Source organism: Stereum hirsutum (genome assembly GCF_000264905.1).
Source record: "Stereum hirsutum FP-91666 SS1 unplaced genomic scaffold STEHIscaffold_21, whole genome shotgun sequence".
Taxonomy (NCBI): Eukaryota; Fungi; Basidiomycota; class Agaricomycetes; order Russulales; family Stereaceae; genus Stereum; species Stereum hirsutum.
In genome coordinates this window covers 693,060-715,136 of record NW_006763151.1, presented here as the reverse complement: position 1 = coordinate 715,136, position 22,077 = coordinate 693,060, and the positions used below count along the sequence as shown (strand labels likewise).

At 51.3% G+C, this 22,077-nt stretch overlaps 5 protein-coding genes across 5 annotated transcripts; 2 read left to right on the top strand and 3 right to left on the bottom strand.

The window, feature by feature from the left end:
* Nucleotides 1-538: 538 nt before the first annotated feature.
* Nucleotides 539-2,393, top strand: STEHIDRAFT_163121 (uncharacterized protein; the record flags this gene model as incomplete). The annotated part of the gene is made up of 10 exons (XM_007310785.1): nucleotides 539-611; nucleotides 672-807; nucleotides 877-895; nucleotides 964-1,062; nucleotides 1,121-1,275; nucleotides 1,338-1,488; nucleotides 1,560-1,640; nucleotides 1,708-2,005; nucleotides 2,073-2,162; nucleotides 2,245-2,393. The coding sequence occupies 10 exons, from the start codon at nucleotides 539-541 to the stop codon at nucleotides 2,391-2,393; spliced, it is 1,251 nt and encodes a 416-aa protein (XP_007310847.1).
* A 152-nt stretch (nucleotides 2,394-2,545) lies between these two features.
* STEHIDRAFT_172882 (uncharacterized protein) lies at nucleotides 2,546-6,052 on the bottom strand (the record flags this gene model as incomplete). Its single annotated transcript, XM_007310784.1, has 9 exons — nucleotides 2,546-3,646; nucleotides 3,703-3,994; nucleotides 4,048-4,493; nucleotides 4,559-4,582; nucleotides 4,662-4,715; nucleotides 4,782-4,820; nucleotides 4,884-5,143; nucleotides 5,215-5,418; nucleotides 5,824-6,052. 9 exons carry the CDS (start codon nucleotides 6,050-6,052, stop codon nucleotides 2,546-2,548), a joined length of 2,649 nt encoding a protein of 882 aa, XP_007310846.1.
* Nucleotides 6,053-6,840: 788 nt separating this feature from the next.
* Nucleotides 6,841-9,612, bottom strand: STEHIDRAFT_68582 (aconitate hydratase; the record flags this gene model as incomplete). The annotated part of the gene is made up of 8 exons (XM_007310596.1): nucleotides 6,841-7,343; nucleotides 7,415-7,855; nucleotides 7,915-8,296; nucleotides 8,359-8,898; nucleotides 8,992-9,159; nucleotides 9,244-9,273; nucleotides 9,330-9,438; nucleotides 9,494-9,612. The coding sequence occupies 8 exons, from the start codon at nucleotides 9,610-9,612 to the stop codon at nucleotides 6,841-6,843; spliced, it is 2,292 nt and encodes a 763-aa protein (XP_007310658.1).
* A 1,556-nt stretch (nucleotides 9,613-11,168) lies between these two features.
* On the bottom strand, nucleotides 11,169-14,434 carry STEHIDRAFT_68511 (phospholipase D/nuclease; the record flags this gene model as incomplete). The annotated part of the gene is made up of 10 exons (XM_007310594.1): nucleotides 11,169-11,423; nucleotides 11,541-11,642; nucleotides 11,808-11,899; nucleotides 12,153-12,267; nucleotides 12,411-12,596; nucleotides 12,728-12,958; nucleotides 13,049-13,189; nucleotides 13,243-13,323; nucleotides 13,470-13,676; nucleotides 13,748-14,434. The coding sequence occupies 10 exons, from the start codon at nucleotides 14,432-14,434 to the stop codon at nucleotides 11,169-11,171; spliced, it is 2,097 nt and encodes a 698-aa protein (XP_007310656.1).
* Nucleotides 14,435-14,823: 389 nt separating this feature from the next.
* On the top strand, nucleotides 14,824-16,739 carry STEHIDRAFT_143007 (uncharacterized protein; the record flags this gene model as incomplete). Its single annotated transcript, XM_007310783.1, has 2 exons — nucleotides 14,824-14,868; nucleotides 14,926-16,739. Exon 2 carries the CDS (start codon nucleotides 14,961-14,963, stop codon nucleotides 16,737-16,739), a length of 1,779 nt encoding a protein of 592 aa, XP_007310845.1. The 5' UTR covers nucleotides 14,824-14,868; nucleotides 14,926-14,960.
* Between the last annotated feature and the right edge of the window lie 5,338 nt (nucleotides 16,740-22,077).

The following is a 22,077-nucleotide window of genomic DNA, read 5'->3' as shown; positions in this document are numbered from 1 at the left end:
CGGCATGGAGGCGCCGCCACCTTGTTCAAACCTTGTTCTTTCTTCCCGCCACTTGTCTTTCTCTGAGTGGGGTATCCGACTCTCGCCAGACATATGCCACCTCACCATCATCAGCACGCCAAAGTCAAACAGTCTGTACGAGATGCCACATTCGGCGAGCCCCGTGTCACTGACATCGACTCAGACGTGCGTTCTGTGCTCGAAGAGCTTGTTAAACTAGGTGCTCCGCAGATAACACTCGATGAATTGAAGCAATTGCGCAGGGATTCTCCCTCTCTCGTTCATAATCTCGCCTTGATAGCTGAGCGCCTCAGAGGGCGTGATGGATCTAAAAATGTCAGGGCACGGATCGAAAGGTGGGGGACAATAACTCCATAGTGCACAGGGCATCGACGCTCCGCGCCACCGATATTGTTTACCGAGATACTGACATACTCATCCTGGTCGATGAAGAGTTCGTCACGCGAAGACACAAAGACACCTCCTTGCAGAAATAGATCCGACGTGGTCCGAGTACAACAAAGCCGACTATCATCTGATGGCTGCGAGAAGGACTGCAGCTGATCAACAAAAGGCACTGGATGAGCAACTCGTTGACCTCCTTGCTTCTCGTACGTGACCTATTAACGGCCATTGATTTGAGATATCTTATTTATGTGCTGCGTTTTTAGAGCGAGAACTAGATGACTTGAAATCTGAGCTGGGGCGACGACGGCGTGTGCTTCTTCTGCTTGAGACACTGAAAAAGAAGGAGGAGATTCGGATAACAAGAATGAAGGAGATTGACCTCTTGTTACAGAGACTAAGGTAGAGAACTCCTCCCCAGGGATCTTTCAGGTTACTTTTACTGATTCGGATACTATCTTGTCTTTGTAGGGGAGCACAGTCGACCGAGGTAAGTCAAATTCGCCTAGACCACCTCCCACTCGTACGACATGCGTCTAATGGGGCCATTCACACCAGAATGCGGTGTACCATCCGGTTGATTCTCTCGCTTCTTCCAACCCAGCTTCCTCACAAGGCAAATCTCAGCCCATTTCCTTGACTCGGGACACTCTTACAGTATGTAGCGACGCATCCACTCTTCCATGACCTTAGTCTAATTCGATATCCTGTCAAGCAATTACATATCTACCACAGTACCCACAGTCGCATCGCTCGCTCGCTCGTCGCGTACGATGCCCGCTCAGTACGAGACCAACAACGCCGTCTCCAGGAGTCGATAGCGAACGCTCTTCACGTCACAGTCGACGATGACCGAGCGGTTGAGTGGTGGTACGTACTAAGTTCTGATTCCTGCCGACAGGATTACAATTTATGCTGACCCGCCCCGTCAGTGCCAAATTATCAGCCGAGGCTGAGCGTCGGGCCTACAAAAAATTGGTGTACCGCCGACCATCCCCATCAATAGTCATGCAACACAACCCGAAGCAACCGGAATCGACGCATAGTATCCAAAGTTCGGTAGAGGATATAATAGCTCGTCTCGTACGTGGCACCTTTACACAACAATGGTCTACTCATATGAGAGTACCAATTGACTTCTAAATGCTATACAGCATCAGAAGGAGCAAAACCTTCAGCATCTCGCGAACGGGGCCACAGCTTTAGGACAAGGCTGTCTGTCTCATATAGATATGGTACGTGGCCCAGTCACTCACAGCCTTTGACGCTCAAACTTCTGAATAATCGTCATGTCTACCGCAGATCTCGAAGGCTATTCATCATACTGCTCCGGAACTGCACTCCTCCCTTCAAACGCAAGCTCGAGTCTCTTCAAACGATGGGATGATTATGCCCGATCCCACGAATGCTGCCAGTACTTCAACTCAGGCCTACGTCAACCGACTCGTCGAAGACATCCTTCGCTCGCAGGGCCTCCTTCGAAGCGCTTCATCCACAAAGAGAGAAAGCAAAGGAGAGACCGTCGCGAAATTGGAGACGGTCTTGGGTGTCAAGGGACGACAACAGATAGTCAGCAGGGTAGAGGAGATGTTGGAACGAGGTGAGCCTCGCTTTCTTGTATCCTCCTTCGCGGATAGACGACGTTGACCGTTATCTGATTCTCACAGACCACCGCACACGAACCTTCGCGTCAAGGATTACGCTTCCTCTCCCTTCCTCTACTAGTGTTGACCCATCAGACCGCCATCAATTAATCAGTATGCTACCTTCCTTCCCATCACATCCTTAACATCCTTCCCCCGCTCTCCTTTATCCTGAACCTGACTCCGATCACATTAGACGCAACGAACGACTCGGTCCTTACAGCTCAAACAACAGCCACCGACCTTCTGCATGCGAAGCTCAAGCAAGCCGAAGACGTCGAGGGCATGGTGAAAGAGGTGAGGAGGCTCAGGCGGGATGTAAGAGCTTTTGTTGATTCGATTTGAGTGTCGCTCTGTTGGTACCCGTTCTATGAAACGTTGGGATGGAATGTGTATGCCATTCCATATTAACCAATCCATATTTATAATACAGATGGAACAACAGTTCAGAGACGTCTACAGTGCCCGTCCTCCCCATATTCTGCAGAAAGCCAGGTCTACAATACATTGCTCTCTACCTTCCCTGCTTCTACGATCGAACGCTTGTTCAAAACCGGACTATCATACCACGCAGAACCCTCCCACTGAACAGACCAAGCTGGCTTTGCGTCCACAAGACTAGTTGGCCTCTCGCTCGTGCATGGAGGTTCGATGGGCTCTTCAAGTTCGGAGTTGTCCTGGTGGAGTATTCGCTCGTACGTTTCCCGATGCACCGGGTCGATAATGGCGAAGACCGTATCGGAGCAGCCTAATGTGCATATTGCGTAGCGAGGGTGGCCAGTTTCCGTTGCTGGCAGAGTTGTCGCTGAGGGTTTTACAGGCGAGGCCCTCCCGCCTGGCTGAAACACGGTGTCCCGAACGGCGGACGTTGGAGGTATAGACACTGGTGATTCGGTGGCGTTCCTTGCTTTGTCGGTGACGAGTGACTGAGGACTTGAGAGGTCCATAACGATGGTGATATACGGACGCTTGGCCTTATCCTCCGTCGAAGTCGAACCCGTCGGCGAATCAGCCTTCCAGAGGGAAGGGAAAAACCCAAAGTCTTCGACTGAGATCTGGCGACTTTCACTCGTCTTCCGAGGCTTGACCGTCCAGAAAATGGCCGACATCGCATATTCTCCAATCTTCACATCCCAGAGCAAAACCGGAGCGACGAGGTCGACGAATGGGTCGTCGGAACCACAGCTGCAGATAAATGCAAAGCCTCGGATGAACGCCGCCGCCATCCTCTCTGTGTTCAGCTCATGCCCGTCCTTGACGCGAACCCAGTGCGTGATGCGAAGTCGAGCGTGCTGGAATGCCTCTCGGAAGGGAGTCCCGCTTTGGATATTGTCAGGGAAGGATTCGGTGATTTCACGATGTTCTTTGTAGAGCTCTTCCACGAAGTCGATGACTCCACAACCGGAAGCCAAGGTCGAATCGTTGGTCTTCTTGCATCGTAGAGTTGCCCGATCGTAGGCCTCAGTGATCAGAGCTCGAGCTACGAGCCTAGTCCGCTCACCGGCATCCAAAATGCCTGACCCCATATATTCGTCCAGAACATTGATCAGAACCGCACTTTCCGACTGTCTCCAATCGTTCAGTTCTCGAGTTGCAGCCTATGCCGGTATGATGAAAACCAGCTTCGCGTGGGTAAGGGCTGTATAGGACACACCTCAGCAACGATGGGCTCGCTCGCAAAACCCGATAAGAACCAAAGTTGATGTTCCGGGTATGAATCGATCGTTCGCATGTGGTGCATGACCAATTCACCCTGGGTTTCAAGAGCAAGCTGACTATTCTGGCGGCTGTATTCGAGGCAGAGCCGAACATCGACGACGGCCAGTCGTGCGGTCCTTGGACGATATCCCGGCAGGCCCAGTAACATTGAACGGGCGAGATTGATTACTCTAGTAGACATATCGTTCAGTTCCTGGCCTGTTCGACCGTGTAGCATCGCCCAAAAGCTGAAGAGAGGACGTTAGTGGCGATGGACGCGTAAGCGCCGAACAAAGCTCACATCGCGCGGCCAAACTGTGCCATGAATTCGATTCTCGAAATCTCTTGTAGGGTGTGCTCCCTCGGTGCGATGGGAAGACGGGGAGAACAATCGAACGGCATCTTGAGAATTGGTGCATGAAGTGATACGTGCGGAACCCAACGAGCTGAACTAAACAGTCGACCACCCGAAGGCTGGGCTTTCCGAGAGACGTGGGGCACACTGGACAAAAACAGGATGAAGAACGGCGTATGGACGTAGATGTTCAAGACGGAGCAGAGGACGTCGTAAAGAGACTTTGGAGGACTGGAATCGATTTGTCTTCGAGATAGTTCCTGAGATTCGTCAAAGGAGATGATAAAATCGACGGAGCGTTTCGGCTTCGTGTCGTCGCGAACTGATCTGAGTGACTCGAGTAGGTTATCCAGATGATCTGTTGTGCGGTAGTAAGTAAGGTCGAGTTGCAGCTGGTTTGGGATGTGCTTGTCAGAATAAACGTTTTAGATAATCAGTCAAGCAACTTATCACGCACCTCATCTGCTGACTTGTTTTCCTCCTGAAGGACGTGAGGAAGGATTTACAACACAAAAATATTTCATCAGCGTCAAGTCGAAGACTATTCCAATGAAGCGAACGGGCACCTGTCTTCGAATACAGTCTTCGCCAGACGACTCAGTCCTTTTGGCTGCCTATGTAAATATCGCCCTTTCGATGAGCGCAAGCATAATTAAGACATCACATGGAACGACCCAAACCTCTTCCACTGCCTCACGCGACAGGGATTCTTCTTCGAGCTATTGGTGGCGTTCCATGATTCAGACAGTTTGAGCCTATCTCATAAAAGACGGAAGGCCTACCTTCATATCTCTCACCACTCTCTCATAAAACTCATCACGTCCACTGGCACACTCAGCCCGCAGATACATCCTCCACCGATGCGTTAGCTCGGTATAGGTCATCTCAGGCTTCTCTGCGACTATCCTATCGATTTCGCTCTTCGTGGCAGCGAAGAGCGAACCAAAGAACGTGTGATATCGTATTTGCTGGCGAGTCGGCTCCTCGAAGGTCTGGAGGAGCACGTCGCGGATCGATTTATCGGGCGGGGGATAATGGGGGCCTATGACAAAGAGAAGACAACACGGTCAACTTCTGCATTGCGTTCATGGTGAGCAATGGAATAAGCATTACCGATTTCATCGTAACGGTCGTTCTGCAGATTCACAGGGATAGTAAACACGAGCTCCGCCATCTCGTCCACCATCCTCGACTTACCACTCCCGTGACTCTGAATGACCCGAAGCATATGGGAGCAGGCAGCTGTCGATTTCGGCATCCCGCAGATTGTCTCGTAGAGCTGCTTGTGGCTATCGCCCTGATAGGGAGCCGTCCAGGCTGAGTGGATGATCAATCAGGACACAAACCAGAAGACATGCTTGTATGAAGTATCATGCCCTTACCCGCTAATATGCAATCGTAAGATTCTTTTATATACTTAGGAACACAAGAAGTAGATCTTTAAAGGATTTACTCATTAGCATCGCCGTGTCTCGTGAACGCAACGCTGTTTCGCTCGGTGTTGGTCTACGCAAGAAAGCTGGTGTCCGTATATTATGAGCAAATTTATATCAAGTTACCATGAGAAGAATTGAAGGTGAACTATGAAATAATAGTAACCTGCATGTCTAACCCTCGAGAAGTCACCGTCCATCCAACACTCTTGTATGCACCTCTTGATCGTCGGCTCAGCAGCGTATGCTTCCTGTAGAATATCCGGCCGGTCCGAATTTTCATACCAACTGCGGTGTATCGAGACAGATTCAATGATTATACGCAGGACGATCTGTAGTTGGTCGTCCGAGAGTTGATGCGAAGGCGTCTTCGTCCAAGGCTCCCCGAGGCAGTCTGCCTGTATTTCTTCGAGCAACGACTCATTCGCTTGTCGTTCGAGACGCGGTCGTTTAATTGGAATTTGTGCGAGCTTTGAGCGGACTTCGGTACGAGCGATAGGAGAAAGCGACATGGACATGGTGATGAACGGAGAAGAGGAACGATAGTCCAGCACGAGAATGAGCGAAATCTTCTGTTCAAGTTCATCCGAGTCGTCTGTCGAGGTCTTTTCCCACGCAAACGACCGCGTCTAGACAAATCCGCTCTCAAATCATCTCTCAAAGTCCCAAGCGAAAGGCCACACCCATACTATCAAGTCCTATACTTACTACGACTCACAACTTAAATACGCCCGCCCTCTGAATACTTCGCTGACCACCCTCCCACCACGGTCCACCATCCATCCCCCAGGAATCAGTAGACACGCACACGCCCACACACGATTTCGCATATTCGCATTTCCTTTTTCGTCCGTTTGTATGTATGTATGTCTGTAGAAACTGTAGGTACGTACACGTAACGACGACGATCTCGACGGCCCACCACGACGGGCCACCAACACGGAATGGCGACCACGATGTACAATGACGGAGGGCGATCAGTAATATCTCAGTGTCGAATTCAGACTCGAAGAGAAACTGAGGAGAATAGAAGAGGTAGAGAGACGGGAGACAGATAAAGAAAAGAAAAGAAAGAAGAAGAAGAAAAAGACAAGCGATGAAAACAAGCGGAACGAGAGTGTAAAAGTCATGAGAGAGTAAGAGGCAGAAACCCGACGACGACGACGATGACGATGACAAACAACGAGAACGAGTGGACTGGGAAAAGTGATCCAAAGCCGAGGCGCTTAGTTGCCCTTGGCCTTAGCAGCCATCTATACGAACGAACAGACGATCAGCACGCCGTCCTCATCCACCCTCATCGAGTCTAAGTATAAGAAGAGGGACGTACCAAGTTCAACGCGCTCCCCGCCTTAAACCACTCGATCTGTCCCTCATTGAACGAATGCGCAAGCTCGATCTTCTCCGTACTCCCATCCTCCCTCTTCAACACCATCGTCAAATTCCGTCCAGGCGCGAAACTCTCCAAGCCCTCAATCGTCACCTTATCGCTCGGCCTCACTTTCTCATAATCATCAGGGTTCGCGAAAGTGAGCGCGAGCATGCCCTGCTTCTTCAAGTTCGTCTCGTGGATACGCGCGAACGAGCGGACGATGATGGCGAGACCGCCGAGGAAGCGAGGTTCGAGTGCGGCGTGCTCACGGGAGGAACCTTCACCGTAGTTGTGGTCACCGATGACGACCCATTTGATGCCTTGGTCACGGTATTGGGCAGCGACTTGCGGGACGCCTCCGTATTCGCCGGTGAACTGGTTCTTGATCTTGTTCGCCTCGCCGTTCTCCTCGTTGATAGCACCGATGAGACAGTTTTCTGAACGACAATTGGTCAAACGATCAGTCATCGTACGAAGAAGACGATAATAGAGGAAAGAGGAGACGTACGGGAGATGTTCTGGAGATGACCACGGTACTTCAACCAGGGCCCACCAGCCGAGATATGATCAGTGGTGCACTTCCCCTTCACCTTGATCAGAATCGGCAAATCCGTGGGCGTCTTCCCGTCCCATGGCGCGAAAGGCGAAAGGAGCTGGAGACGGTCAGACTTGGGGTCAACGGCGACTTGGACTGAAGCACGGTCGGCGGGAGGGGGTTGGAAGGTGTTTTCTCCGGGGTCGTAGCCCTTAGGGGGAAGCTCGTAGCCGGATGGGTCGGAGAACTTGAATTCCTTGCCGTCGGTTCCCTTGAGGGAGTCGGTGAGAGGGTTGAAGGTCAGGTCGCCGGCGAAGGCGAAGGCGGTGACGATGTCCGGGGAGGCGACGAAGGCGTGCGTGGCGGGGTTAGCGTCGTTACGGCCAGTGAAGTTACGGTTGTACGAAGTGATGACTATCGAGCACGAAACATAAGTCAAGAGCCAAACGCGATAACACGTGAAAGAGACGCACTAGAGTTAGCCTCTCCCTTCTTCACGTCCCTCCTGTCCCATTGACCGATACAAGGACCGCAAGCGTTGGCGAGGACAAGACCGCCGGTCTCCTCAAAGGCGGCGATCTGACCGTCACGTTCGATGGTGGCACGAACCTGCTCGGAACCGGGGGTGATAGTGAACTTGGACTTGGTCTCGAGACCGTGCGAGGCGGCCTCACGGGCGATCGAAGCGGAGCGGGACATGTCTTCGTAGGATGAGTTGGTGCACGAACCGATGAGGGCAACCTTGAGCTCCTGGGGCCAGTTGTTCTTGATGACTTCCTCCTTGAACTTGGAGATGGGGGTAGCCAAGTCGGGAGTGAAAGGACCGTTGATGTGGGGCTCGAGCTCGGAGAGGTTCTAAGGGACGAACAGTAAGTTAGTCAATACGACTTACGAGCGATGCAGGGGACGGGACGTACGATTTCGACGACCTGGTCGTACTCAGCATTTTCGTCGGCCTTCAAGTTGTGTGCGAACCGTTGAGCGTAAGCAGCGATGTCACCGCGCTTAGTAGCCTGGAGATAGTCGACCATACGGTGGTTGAAGGGGAACATCGAAGTCGTCGCACCAATCTCGGCACCCATGTTACAGATCGTGGCCATACCCGTGCAAGAAAGAGATTCGACACCAGGACCGGTGTACTCGACGATAGCACCAGTACCGCCCTTGACCGTAAGGATACCAGCGACCTTGAGGATGACGTCCTTGGGAGTAGTCCAGCCGCCGATCTTGCCCGTGAGATTAACACCGATGACCTTGGGGCACTTGAGCTCCCAAGGAATGCCAGCCATAACGTCGACGGCGTCGGCACCACCGACACCGCAAGCGATCATACCGAGACCACCAGCGTTGGGAGTATGCGAGTCGGTACCGATCATAAGACCACCGGGGAAAGCGTAGTTTTCGAGGATAATTTGATGAATGATACCGGAGCCGGGTTTCCAGAAACCGAGGCCGTACTGCGAGGTAAGAAGCATGAGTATAAACGGGTCGAAAGCGATGGGAATGGGACAAATGTCGGAGGACGGAGGATGTGCTGTCGAAACACGTACCTTGGCAGTAGCGGTAGCCAAGAAGTCGTAGACCTCCTTGTTGATGTCAATCGCACGTGCCAAATCCTTCACACCGCCGATCTGGGCCTCAATCAAGTGGTCGCAGTGGACGGTGGTGGGGACGGCTGCCGTGTCCATACCAGCAGACATAAATTGAAGCAGAGCCATCTGTAATGTAATACAAACGGAGTGACGTCAGAGATGCGCTCACGAGAACGTTTGGAGAAGATGAGGTCAACGCAGATAACGCACCTGGGCAGTAGCATCCTGGCAAGCCACTCGCTGTGAACGCGTTCGTCAGCATCGACGTCAACCGGAAAATGATTGGAATAACGCACGTCTGGCCGGAGCTTGAGGTAGCTGACGCCACGGGCGATGTCCTGATTGTGAGGGTCATCAAGATGACCGTAAAGGATCTTCTCGGAAAGCGTGAGTGGCCGTTGTAACCTGTACTTACTCGCATCAGGCCTGAACTACGACGACAAAAATACGAAAAACACACCGCTCACGAATGATGACGAGGTTGTCTTCGATGCGTTGGTAGTTAATGTACGCGTTCTTCTCGAGGAGAGACATTGGGACCTTGGTATCGCCAATCCTGCCTTCCGCGACAGTGGCCATGCCCTTGGCCGCATGGTGCACGGAGCGCCATGCCTGCGACGTGCGGTGCGTAAGGGAGAGCATCGTCAAAAACGACGGCGACGACAGCTGCGACTTTGCGAGCGACGACGGCGACGAGGAGGACGACTTGTTGAGGATGGAGAAAAGGGAGGTTCGGCAACAGGCGGAGTTACGCCCTCTCCTCTTATTTGGACCCCGGAGCCCCCGTCCGACCCAATCAGAGCCGTCCCTTTTTGCGACCCCGCCCCGGCTCATCACTCCGGACCTCGGCACCGGAACAGCCCGGCTCTATCACATTGCGCTCAATTCCCAGCCAATCCCGGCCCCGCCTTCTCCCCCGCCTCCATCCTTCTCCGCCTTTACCTCCCGACGTTTCCAGTGAATGGTATTGCGAGCGAACGTAACAATTATTCTCGATATTTCTCTGCATTTTGTAGTAGTATGAATCTTTATATCCCAGCGCTTCCCACGAGCGCCGTTGCCTTTCCCAAACTTCTCATTCTCATCTTCTTCAACGCGCTCTGGAGCTCGGACATCCACGGATGCACCGTGCATTCCTTTCCTCACGCTCTGCCATCGTCGCGCACAATCACATTCATATTCTCCGAACTTACGAAGCGCTCCGTATGAAACGCAACGAAGGAAAAACTTTCTGGTCGACCTGCAGACCACCCCGCCACGTCGCCTAGTCATCAATCGCCTTCCGCGCAGTCCCGGACGCGTCTCCAGGCCGCCCGTATTGGCCTGCAGACCATCCTTTATCGTACTGACATACCCGACCTGGCCTGCAGACCACCCTTTATCGTGCCCGACCCGACCTGCAGACCTTCGATTATCATATATCTTCATCGCCGAATTACCGAGCTTGGCCTGCAGACCCATACGTGCTACGCGTCAAATCATCACTCGGACGTACGAGTCCGTTGAAGTTTTCTTGTGTGGTCTGGAGACGTGCAGTGCGTCAGCGTTGAGGGTTATTTTCGTCTTGGTTCCACCTGCAGCGTCGGTTATCTATATATGCAATGACCTGCAGACAGTTTGGTATGACTCCGTCGATTGTTTCGTCGGCGGGGTCGCCCGATGGTAGGAACGAGGAGGTGTATATATATGGACGGTTTCGTTGTACTCTAAGATGTAAGTTATAATGATATGGCCTTGCTGCACGACGATGACTTGGGTGAGGTAGACCTCCTTGAGTTGAGACGGAAGGACGGCCGGCTGGTTTTCTACAATTCCCTCGAAATTTAAACGAGACATTCAAAGCCGAGTCGTCGTGCATGCCATCTCAAAGGTTCCCCATGGCCAGTACGTATCGTCGAACTCGAGCCTCAAACAGACTCGTACGGCAGCAAAACCGTCGGCCCATTACATATCACTCAAATTCAATTCCAGACTACCGCACACGAACCATCGAACGTCCAAATCTCCTCCAACGAGCATAATCCACAGTCTACCATCGACATCTGACCCAATGCGTCGAACGTATTCAGTGAGTTGTGTCCCGAATTCCGAGCTCAATGCCCCATAGCCATCAACACCTCACTTTCTTCTTGAATCTATGCCACCCATGAAATAAGCATCAACATCCACGTCCGTCTGGTCAAAGTCCAGCAAGGTGCGAAACGAAGAGGGACAGGGAGTGAAAGGTAGAAAGACAGGAAAGGGGAGTGTAACAGATGAAAGACAGATAAACGTACCCAAGGTCTCTCCCCCTTCGCGTACTTCTTCACAGGCCGCTCGTAACAACATACATCTTCGATATCCTTCTCTGAGTACAGCGGAAGGACGATCCCGAGCTCGTAATTCGTGATCTGGGGGCATTCAAACCACACCACGTCAGTCAGAGTCGAGTGCGCAATAACAGGAAGCGAGCGAGCGAGGGGGGCGAATGGAGAGGAAACGCAAGAGAAAGAAGAGAGAAGACGTACGTTCAAAACAGGATGAAACCCACTCCCACTCAACGTCCCCCAAGCCGACGGCGTAAAATTATGCGAACCGACATACGCCCATCCTACCGCCTTTGCTTTTTTCTTCTTTCCCTTCCTATTCTTCTTCCCCTCCTTCGCCTTCGCCTTCCCCCTACCGTTCCCACCTGCACCCGTTGTCGTTGTTCCCCGTCCCCGAGCTTGGGCATTAGCTTTTCCTTTGCCTTTTCCTTTGCCGTTGTACGGTTTCGTCCGCCCTTGCGCATCCACCTCCACAATCTCGAGATCGCTATCCGATTCTTCTGCATCTTGCGGCGGTTCGGGTTCGGACTCGGATTCTGATTCGGTGACGCTGCTCTCGTCTTCGTCTTCGTCGTCTTCGGAGGAGGAGGAATTTGAGGAGGAGGAATTTGAAGAGGAAGGGGCGCCAGAGTGATGTATGCTGCCTCTCGGGAGGGGTTCGAAGGTTCCTAGTGCCATCTATGATGATAGTACGTTCGTGAGTGTGAGTGTGTCAGTCAGCCCTCGAGACACTTCATGTCGAAGAACACGAGATGGCGGAGTAAATGAGACGGGAAGAAGGAAAGGAAGAGGAGAGGGGAGGAGAGAAGGGACGCACTTTGCTATGCATGAGCACTTTTCCCCTCTTGCTCTTCGACTGCCCGAATAGCTCCCTCGGGAATTTTGGGGCGTCCCATTGATCCTTACGACAAAACATCGTCCCGCCGCCCTACAGTCCCACAACCACAACCGCAACCACAACCACACCAACCCAGACCCATCCAAACGCGTCGAAACCAAACCCGAAGCCATAAATACTATCAGCAAACCTTGCACAACGGCACGGATACTGTAAGTGTGAAGGAAACTCACAGCCTCCCCAAGCACACTCCCTTTAACCCATTCCCTCGTCGGAAACAATATCGTCATCGAATCCGGGTACGGCAATTTCGACTTCGATGCCTTCGTCTTGTCGAGGTATTTCTCTGGACTCGTCCCGCTCGCGCAGATGTAGAATTCGTTGATCCATTGGGTGGAGTATGTTCCTATCGACGAACCCTATACCAACAAACATCCGCCATATCCGTAAAACCAAAATAAATGCAACGACATTCACATCGATCATAAGCAACTCAAATACAGGGACGAAGAAGAGAGAGAGGCGAAAGTGGAGAGGTACGAAAACACACCTGATACTCGACCCTCAACTTCCCCCTCTTCCCACCTCCACTCCCGCTCCCGACCTCACACCCAATCTCCCTCACAGCCTTCATCAGCGCCGTCTCCCCGACCCTCAGAACTTGTGGCCAATGCTCGTGCTTACCCGCGAGGCTGGGTACGAGGTGTGCTTTGACGCGGGAGAAGTCGTAGGCTGTGCGAAGGGAGCCGGGGTGCAGGGAGGAGAGGGGGATTGTTGGGTGCTATACGTCGAAAAGGCCAGGCGTAAAGAGGGAGTGGCGAGGTCAGCTCCGGTTCGGGATGAAATGGTGTGGGAATAAGAGGGTACGTACGTCGTTGTGCACGAGACTGGTCAACGCGGGCTCAACGTTCAAGGCTTTGAGCACCCGTTCAAAGGCGGTGGGGAAGTCATCTGCTTTAGGGTCATGTGGGATAGGTTTCGAGCGTTGAGGGACGTCTTGGATCCAGACGGTCTGTACGATCAAAGTAAGTTAAAGAGCGGTTTGTAGAGAAGGTGAGGACGTACGTTTTCAATGTCTTTCCAGTCGAAGTCGACGAGGTTGGCAGTCGATATGGCAATGCGGAGACGGCCAGATTTGTAGAATATCTACATTCAGAGAACGTTCAATCCATAAGTAAAAGCCATACCATCTTGCCGAATTATTGTCATTTTCTTACCAGGAAGAACTGGAATATAAACATGCAGGAAATAAGTTAACGAACACCACCGTCTATCTAATGAAATGTACCCACCTTCATATGCATAACCCCATACCCACTCCTCAAAAACGGCGTCACCCTGATCCAATTCGGCAATATCTCCTTGATCGTCTTTTGCCCCTTCTCTGCTTCAGTGGGTTGTGCCACCATCACGACGGGAGTGCTTGGGTCGAAGAATTCGTAGATCCATGAGAGTTGGAGTGCGTATGATGAGATGATGGCGAACGCGACCTGGGATTTCTGTGGACGATATAAAGCAGGAATAGGCATCAGCGATCTCATTCGACAAAATTAGAGACAAAGCAGTTTACGTCGCCAATGATACTCGTCAACCCAAACACAGGCTTTCCATCCTCTCCATTCTTCCCCTGATCAACATGTTTATTCCTCGTCTGCCTGACTTCGCCATCCCAGAACACCTCCTCTTCCTGCGTTACAGTTCCCTTCGGCGCATTTCTACCTCTTGAAGAAGAGGAAGCGTTGGACTGAGTAGCCCCTCCCCTGACCTCCCTCGTCTCCGGAGTTTTCCTCTTCTTCGGCGGTTCTGGCTTCCCACCGCCACCGCCACCCATCCCATCGTCCACAGAGTCGCCTCTCAATCTTTTCAGCCTCGCCAACCTCTCCTTCTCCATCTGCGCTCTCTCAGACAAGAATGGTGTCGGTGTCGATGTCCCCGATGTTTGATCTGGAGTTTCTGATTCTCGTGCGGGAGGTTGATCAGTCGACGTGGAAGATGATGAACCTCGGGGTTCAGGTTGTGGTTGCGCTCGTGGTAGAGGGCGAGAGGATTCGGCTTTGGAGGCCTCCATGGCTAATCGGAGTTGTTCCTGGAATTGAGCTTCTTCGTCATCGTCGTCTCCGTGGACTGGACCAGGGAAAGGTGCGATGGGTGCTGGTCCGGGGGCGATTGTGGCGGACTCTTGGAGGCTTAGGGCGATGGCCCTGATGGTACCAAAGGACAATACGTTTGTAATGTGAGTATGCGGGGGAAGAATCATATGATGAAGAAATACCTCGCAATGTCTTCGTCTGACATCGTACGATATGTCGTGTTTTAGGGATAAGGCAAAGGCTCGTACGGTCGAACAGAGAAGAAGAGAACGCCACAACAGATGTGATGTTGGTGTGAGTGGTGTCGACGAGATACAAACACGTTCGAGATGTCTCTGAGTTCGAGAAAAAAAACCCTCTGTAATAGACTCAGAAGTACTACTGCAAGCTAGGTCACGAACAGATGCTGGTTGAAGGTGAAATGAACTGTCGTCGCGTCGGAGTCGCGTCCTGTCACGCGTCGCGTCGTAAGCACATTTCGGCAATAGCCGGCCTCACGTTCGGAACGTGACAACGAAGTTGAACGAGGACTTAGACCTTCCCTGGGGCCGACGACCATCATCGTACCAACTTATCGCATTGACAGGATAGAGCTATTGAGGTAAGTTAGTACTGTCGCTTCTTTTTTGGTCAGTTGGCCGACATTTTTATGGTTTAGGGCTCCTCTCTGTTTCTAAATCCCTCAAATCCTCGATGCAGGCACTCTCTGGCCAAACCAACGCGGACGACGATGTCTCAGCGCTGTCCCAGCTGTCTTCTGCCGATGGTATAGATGCTGAGATTAATGCTCTCACCACTCAGATTCAAGCGCTGTCCAGTCGACTCACATCCCTACGCGCTGTGCGAAACGATCGTGCTCTGATCTCGAGGCTTCCGTACGAAACGATGACAGCGATATTTCGCGCCATCGACGATCGTCCCCGTATTATCCACAATCAGGGAAGGGCCGTCGGTAGACCTTGGTTGGGATGGATATACGTGAGCCATGTCTGTCGAATGTGGAGAGATATCGCAGTGCGCCACTCCTTGTTGTGGTCGGACATCTCCTTTGTTCTTGGACCAGAGTGGACCAAAGTAATGTTCGAGCGCTCGCAAACTGCTCCTGTCAATATCGACTACTCAATCGTATTCCTTCATCCTATATTACTCGACAAAGCTACACTAAATGCTCACATGCATCACGTGCGCCAGCTTTCTCTGGTCGTACCACTCCACCCCGCGGGCGTCTCCCATGTACGAGACCTTTTGCTGGTGGTATCCTCCGCCGCGCACTGTTTAGAGACTCTAAGTCTGAAGATGAGACCAATAGACATTCCCCCAGCGGACTTTGCTACTCCTTCCGGGATACCTATTTGGTCGGCGGGGAGCTTCCCTCGATTGCGCCAACTGGAGCTTCACGATTTCCTCATTCACTGGGGATACGAATCGGCGTTCCCCTTTCGATCCCTGCTTACCTTGAAGCTCGGGGTATCTCTTCACCGCGGTGCCAATCTGCACTCGGCATATCTACCCACCTTGCCCACCTTGCTCACGGTCCTTGACCAAATGTCGGAACTTCGAGTGCTTCATCTCAACCACATCCTTCCCTCGATACCACTCCAGAACATTCATCTATCACCTCCCCCTCAAATCGTATCCCTTCCCCACCTGATCGAGCTATATATTTCCGGAAAAGCGCACGAGTGCGCCGATGTTCGTCGCTGCCTAGAGGTCCCCATCAGTACAATGATCCAATCCTTCAATGTCACCTCTCAATATGACACTAGAGAGGACCTTCTCATGATGTCGCCCTTCGTCCACTCTTTTGTGAGTGCCTCCATCGAATCTTGCACGAGACTCGCCCTCGAAGACTTAGGCCAAAACATCACGTTTATGATCCACATGCCCTCCGTCCCACCTGTACCCCCTCAACTTGAGTTTCGATGTAGTTTCACTAATGGAAGACATTCTACCGAAGACAATATTGTCCCATCGCTTCTCGGGCACTGTTCATTTGACCATTTGACGACACTCTCCATTCGCAGTCATATGCAGACGGTCCTTCACTGGACAAGGGTCTTTAACGAGTTCAAGGCCATCAAAGATCTGACAATTGCCACCGCTCCTTCGTCCATCAACAGTGTGCTGTCACCGCCCACCATCAACAATTTCTTCGACGCCCTAGCCATTGGCACTGCTACCCGTGCCTCCGAGGCTGATTCTGCCATGATGGAGGCCGAACCCCATCAGCGCGATTCCCATCTACTTTTCCCAGCACTTATAGTCGTGAGAGTCTTCGGCATCGACCTCACACATACGGAGTCGGACGATTCCCTGAGGCGGGGACTGCTTGCAGCCCTCGAGTGTCGACAACAATCCGCGTCTCCGATTCAGAGCATGCAGTTCAGGTTTTGCACGCTCTCGTCCGGGCTACTACAAAGTCTTCGCGAGATTGTACCGGACGTTGTTGTACATCCTGAGAATCGATCCTGATACGATGTAAGGATTGTACGTATATTTATCTGATTATTCCTTTGTGTCCTGTCGTTCTCATTGGCGGTTCGCTTGCAGGGCTTGACGTCGTGCATGGGTCGTTCGAAGATACGGGTTCAGCTCCATCTGCATGCTTCATACTGCGTATATAGCCTCTACTCTCTGGTCAGATTTTTGTCCAGTTTATGCCATAGTATCTCCTGTACTTGTTATTCTTCTTTGGTGGACCATTCTTGCTTGTACATTTCAATCGAATCAAACATTCAAACCCTTTGCAAAACTCGAAAGCCATACCAGGGACTCGCGCACAACCTTTTTTCCCTGTCCACAGAAACATCTCTGCAGATCACAGAGGTACTTTGCCTAACTTGGAATTCGTGAGCGTCCCCTGGCTTCGCTCGTATAAGTCACTGTAAACTTGCTGCTGACTGTTATAGGTATTTTGTCATGTTTAGTCGACCTCGCCGCCCACAATCTTACGACCGCTACGTTTCTGGCTTAGTACGCAGTCATTTCTTTTACTACTGTTTTCCCCCAAGTGTGTTTTCACTCGTCTGTGGACTTCTCTGCCACCAACGCTCAAAGTAGGTGTTCGTGTCCGTCAAACCAGCCTGTCTTGAAATAGTCTTCCAGCTCTCACTGGCTCAACAGAGGTAAACTCTCACATCTGGTAAGTCCTCCGTTTTAGGTATCATGCTTGTCCCCGTCATGATGATTTACACTGATCGAGATCCAACACTAGTCTCAACACAGCTCGGGGTTTTGTTTCTTGCTTTGAGACACCGATGCTCCTTTGGTGCTCATTCACAGTCAGGGTGTCCCATATCCGAGAACGTACTCTGCCCAGCCTGGATTCTTGGCAGCTTTTGTCTTGTCTTGCATGATCCACGTTCATCATGGTTTCAATCCTCTCGATTAACATCGGGATTTTGCCTTTCGCGCAAAGGCGTCTAATCGACGCCACACAACCTTGAACGTTCCCCACAGAGTTGAAAGATAAGACCTCGCTTGTGACGTTGAGCTAGGCGCCGTGAGTGAGAGGCGGGGCAAAATTCCCTTGTATGAAATATTGGTGAGTGATTAGAAGCGCCTTTGCCCGATGAACCGATAGCCTTCCGTTCCTTAGATGCTTTAGAACTGACACTGGGATCGCTGAATGGCCTGATTTATACGCGCCGTGATCCACGTTGTTTCACGGGTGCGGTTGACGAGAATGTTGGTCTATATTCATCTCATGCGGAGAGTCGCTCGACCCATCTAGCTTTGGCATTTACAATGGATTGTGGTATCTATGAATTTGGTGAGCGCTGGCTAGGCTGCTCTAAATGTGACAAAGAGCTGTCTCCCAACCACACTGTATTGTCTCAGTGAGGGCAGCCCAGTCACTTGCGTTGCTCTCTTCCTCATACCTAACCATAGACCATGCATCATGCAGCTTTCACCGACTAATCAAAGAGCTCTGACAAAAATTTCACATCGTCAGACGCAATGCCTAACGCCACAAGCCCTTCGGCCTCGCACATAAGCTCATCTTCTCCGCGTTTTGTCAGCGTACGAGAGAAAAAGCAGGGACGTACGATGTCGTTGTTCCCGATACAGATGGCTTATCTCGATCGATCCCGATATCAGTAACAAAGCTTCCTCTCATGCATTCTCAGACTTCAGGTCATGGGCCTTGTGTACAGAATGGGCTCTTCATGAAGGCACCAGGTTCTGGTCCGCACTCATCGTGAGTGTAAATTTAAACTATGTTTGTCCAATGCTCGCCTCTGTATTAATGGAGTGTGTCTTCTCGCTTGTTCAGACCAGACTGATGTAGATACCGCGTCGACAGATACTCTCAACGTTATTCATCGAGTCAATTGATCGGTCTTTCCTCGCGTCCTTACAACTATCGTAGCATCGTGAACTACGCGCCGTACCTTTGCGTCCACAGTCATACCGCATTCTTTGGACAACACGTTCGTTCACACCATTGTGTGAGGAGTACGTGATTCCTACTTTGTCGAGTCGTTTCACTCAGCTGATTTATTCTCGGGATGGTCGGCATTCAGAGTAATACCAGGTGAGTTCGCTCGATGCTATCCTTGTGCCGATGAATGATCCCCATACTCAATTGACCTATTCGTTCCGACAGACGCGACTTGAAAACCGACCGAGTTGGGAGACCATACATTGGCAGCTGGAAGACTATTCATGGACGCTCTTGACGCTAAGAATACGCCACATTTTCCACCTGATGCGGCATTTTGAATCTCTGCACTCTAACCCTTTGATCTACGTCGCGACACTGTCGAGGAAGAGGGGCTCAAACGACTGTGGCGCACACTACATGCGCCAGAGTCGGATGCCTACGGAAGCCACAAGCGCTGACTTCACCCCACAGGCACTAGTGACGGCGGTGCACACACACAATGCCGAACGGTTCCCAGAAAACATGGGGCTAGCGAATGCTGTCGCTCGAAGGCGTTAAGATACACAGGTTCGTCATAAGGTAAGCTGTGGACGTTACCATTTCCCGATCCTTATCGCGATCCGAGGATTTTCGATCCCCAATGATCCCGATATTGACTCAGTATCCTCCCATCACGATCCGCAATGCGCGCTCGGGCTCCAGTCATACAGAGGCAGCGTCCTTGGCAGTGACCTCTCCCTGCTACTTTTAGACCTCCGCATCCGTCCAAAGTTCGTCTTTTTCCACATACAGTCAAATCTTCACTGGTTATACCCATTTACGAGCACTCTTTCTAAGGACGGTCTCATGCAAGGCCTCGAGTCCCGAGACGTGAACCTTCTCCTCAATCCTCGTCATGACGGAACCCACGTTCATTATGCTGAACCCTATCCTCAGCTAGCATCGGCACTTCCTCGTCCCCAAGTGGGGCCCAAGAACACACGAAGCATAGTATAGCGCTAGAGTATCCTACCGAAGTGATACATAACGTAAACGATAAACGTAGGCAAGTTCGCCCGTTGACCCGATATTGACTTCCGCCGAGAGGTCTCCGTCGACGATTTGTGTGGGAGTTATCCTTTGCAGGTCGTTCGTTCTCAGCTACAGACTGGTATCCGTCATTCGCGATGGCGGGATAGGAAAAGAATCCGTTTCGAGCTCCTTCTTCATTTTGACTAGAAGCCGGAACTCGAAGATGTTCTGGCCGTGCATTCACTGCAGTATACGGTTCTTGGTGTTTCGGGGGCTTCCGCTGTGAATCTCAGGCAACGAGCGGGATATAGTTTGTGTTTATTTATTTATTAACGAGCATTCTGTGGCCGGTATTTTCCCAAAACTGCTGACAGGGAAGCTAATTTTAGAGCACGATGGTAATTGACATAACTTGCCAAGCATACAGCCCAAGTTTTGCCCAAGTTCTAGGCCTAAGGTATGTTCAGGATCGACTCTGCCTTTCTGTATCTCTGAATTGGAACATGCAGCTCTGTGTCTTATCGCGATCCAGTCGCACAAGATCAGCTGGCAGTTTCCCTCCCTTGCTTCCACAAGTTTGCCTTGAAAGTCGTCTTCCATCCTCTACTCTGAAGCCAGTGGGACTACTTACGGTATGTCAGAGTGCTTCTTTATATTTCTGTACAGCTTGATGCGTGGATCGAGATCGGAATTTTTCCCCATTTGCAACGGACGAGGAACGTCCGGGATTCTCTCACAAGCATCGCATAGGTCAATGCGGAGGTTCGATTTTCATTATACGCTAAAATGAACGGTATGTGCCATACATGCTTTGATAATTCTAGCCTCGACACTCGCAAGGTAGCTATTCCTCGCTTGGCAGGACAACAATCCCCCGATGCGCACTTTCCTCTATCATGCTGTTCACCTCTCGTGGATCCCGTATCGTCCCCATCGCTTTTCACGCGTGAACGCATGGGCCCAATACAGGCTTACCATCACGTCGAGATCTTTCTCCCGTCTCATTGACTCACGATTGACTCGTTCTAATAGTTCGGAGACTCAGTTCGGAAGCTCCATTCGTCCAATTCGATTACTTTCGAGGCAGGCTCTGATTCGTCCAGTTCGTTGTTCCTCAGCTGTTATTAAATACTACCTCGTCGAATCCTCCGTGCAAGTCAGTGCTCTAAGACTCAGTCCCCGGTCCAGCATCCTGCACGAGGCTGTCTTCGCCCGATATCATCGTGAGCAAAGCATTATAATTACCCAGAAATTCCACTCTCCCCCGCTGGCCATGAGCGAAGTGCGATCATGATCCCGATTCAATTTTTGTCACGTCGCTGTTGCCCTCAATCACGTAAGTCGTGTTCGCCCGATACAAAGTTTTGTCTCATCACGACTTACGATATTCGAAGGCAAGGGGCGCTTGTGGCGCTTGGCGAGCGGCTAGTGACAGCTACAAACGCCCTGCTGTGGAGGCCAAAGCTTCGCAACTATGGCTGTCTTGAGAGTATTTTATTTCAGAGAAGGTGAGGCAAAGTCTCCTTGATGCTAGCGATGATCAGTGAGTTCATTTGTTTGTTCACAATTCTAGCTTAAATTGCTAGTGAGAGGCTATGGTACTTTCTTGGAGGTCTGGTGAATGTCCGACTCCATACTTTTCAGGTCTCGGCTTTCCCTTCGTATTTCAAAATTCAAGGCCTGGAATGTCAGATCTCGATATTTCTTCGCATTCCTTGCACTTTCGCCGCTGGAAAGTTAGACTTTTGAATAAAGCGCTGCGTGAGTTGGCGTGGATTTCATCGGGATCAGCATATCGGCGCTGCGTACCGTACAAATGCCGGACCCATAAGGCGCATGCAGACGCAAAGAAGGCGGAACATTTGCACAGGTATGGTCTCATTCAATTGACGGAACCATATCTTGCGAGGTTCTGTTGCGTCGCGTATACTGGGGAAGAACGAGCGGTCCCCCGATGGCCCGATAGTTATCTCGATAATCCTCCCGATTCTAAGTTTGTGCTTCTCAATTTTGTCAGTGACGTGTTCCACATGGTGGGCGCAGAGTTGGGTCTATTTTTTGTCAGGGAGGAATGGAGAGACGCCTAAGGGTTCGGATTGCGCCTGGACACCCTTCCCGCACTTACACACTGTGGTAAATATATTTGGCGATAATATTGATATCCGACGAATATCCAGTTCTCGGTTTCGGAAAATATTTGAGCCCTATGCGCAGCATTTCTCTCCTTTACACTCACGACATGTTATTGCTATTCATTTGTAGGGAAAACTTACATGATTTATCACTGCACCAGGTTTAGTCGCTCTATACCCACACTCAGCACTCTTCCACATTCCATCGGATAGAGTGACATCGCTTCTGCTTCGACGATGCTTCATTCGTGCCGGTTCTGCGTGCAAGGTGGTTCGGAGA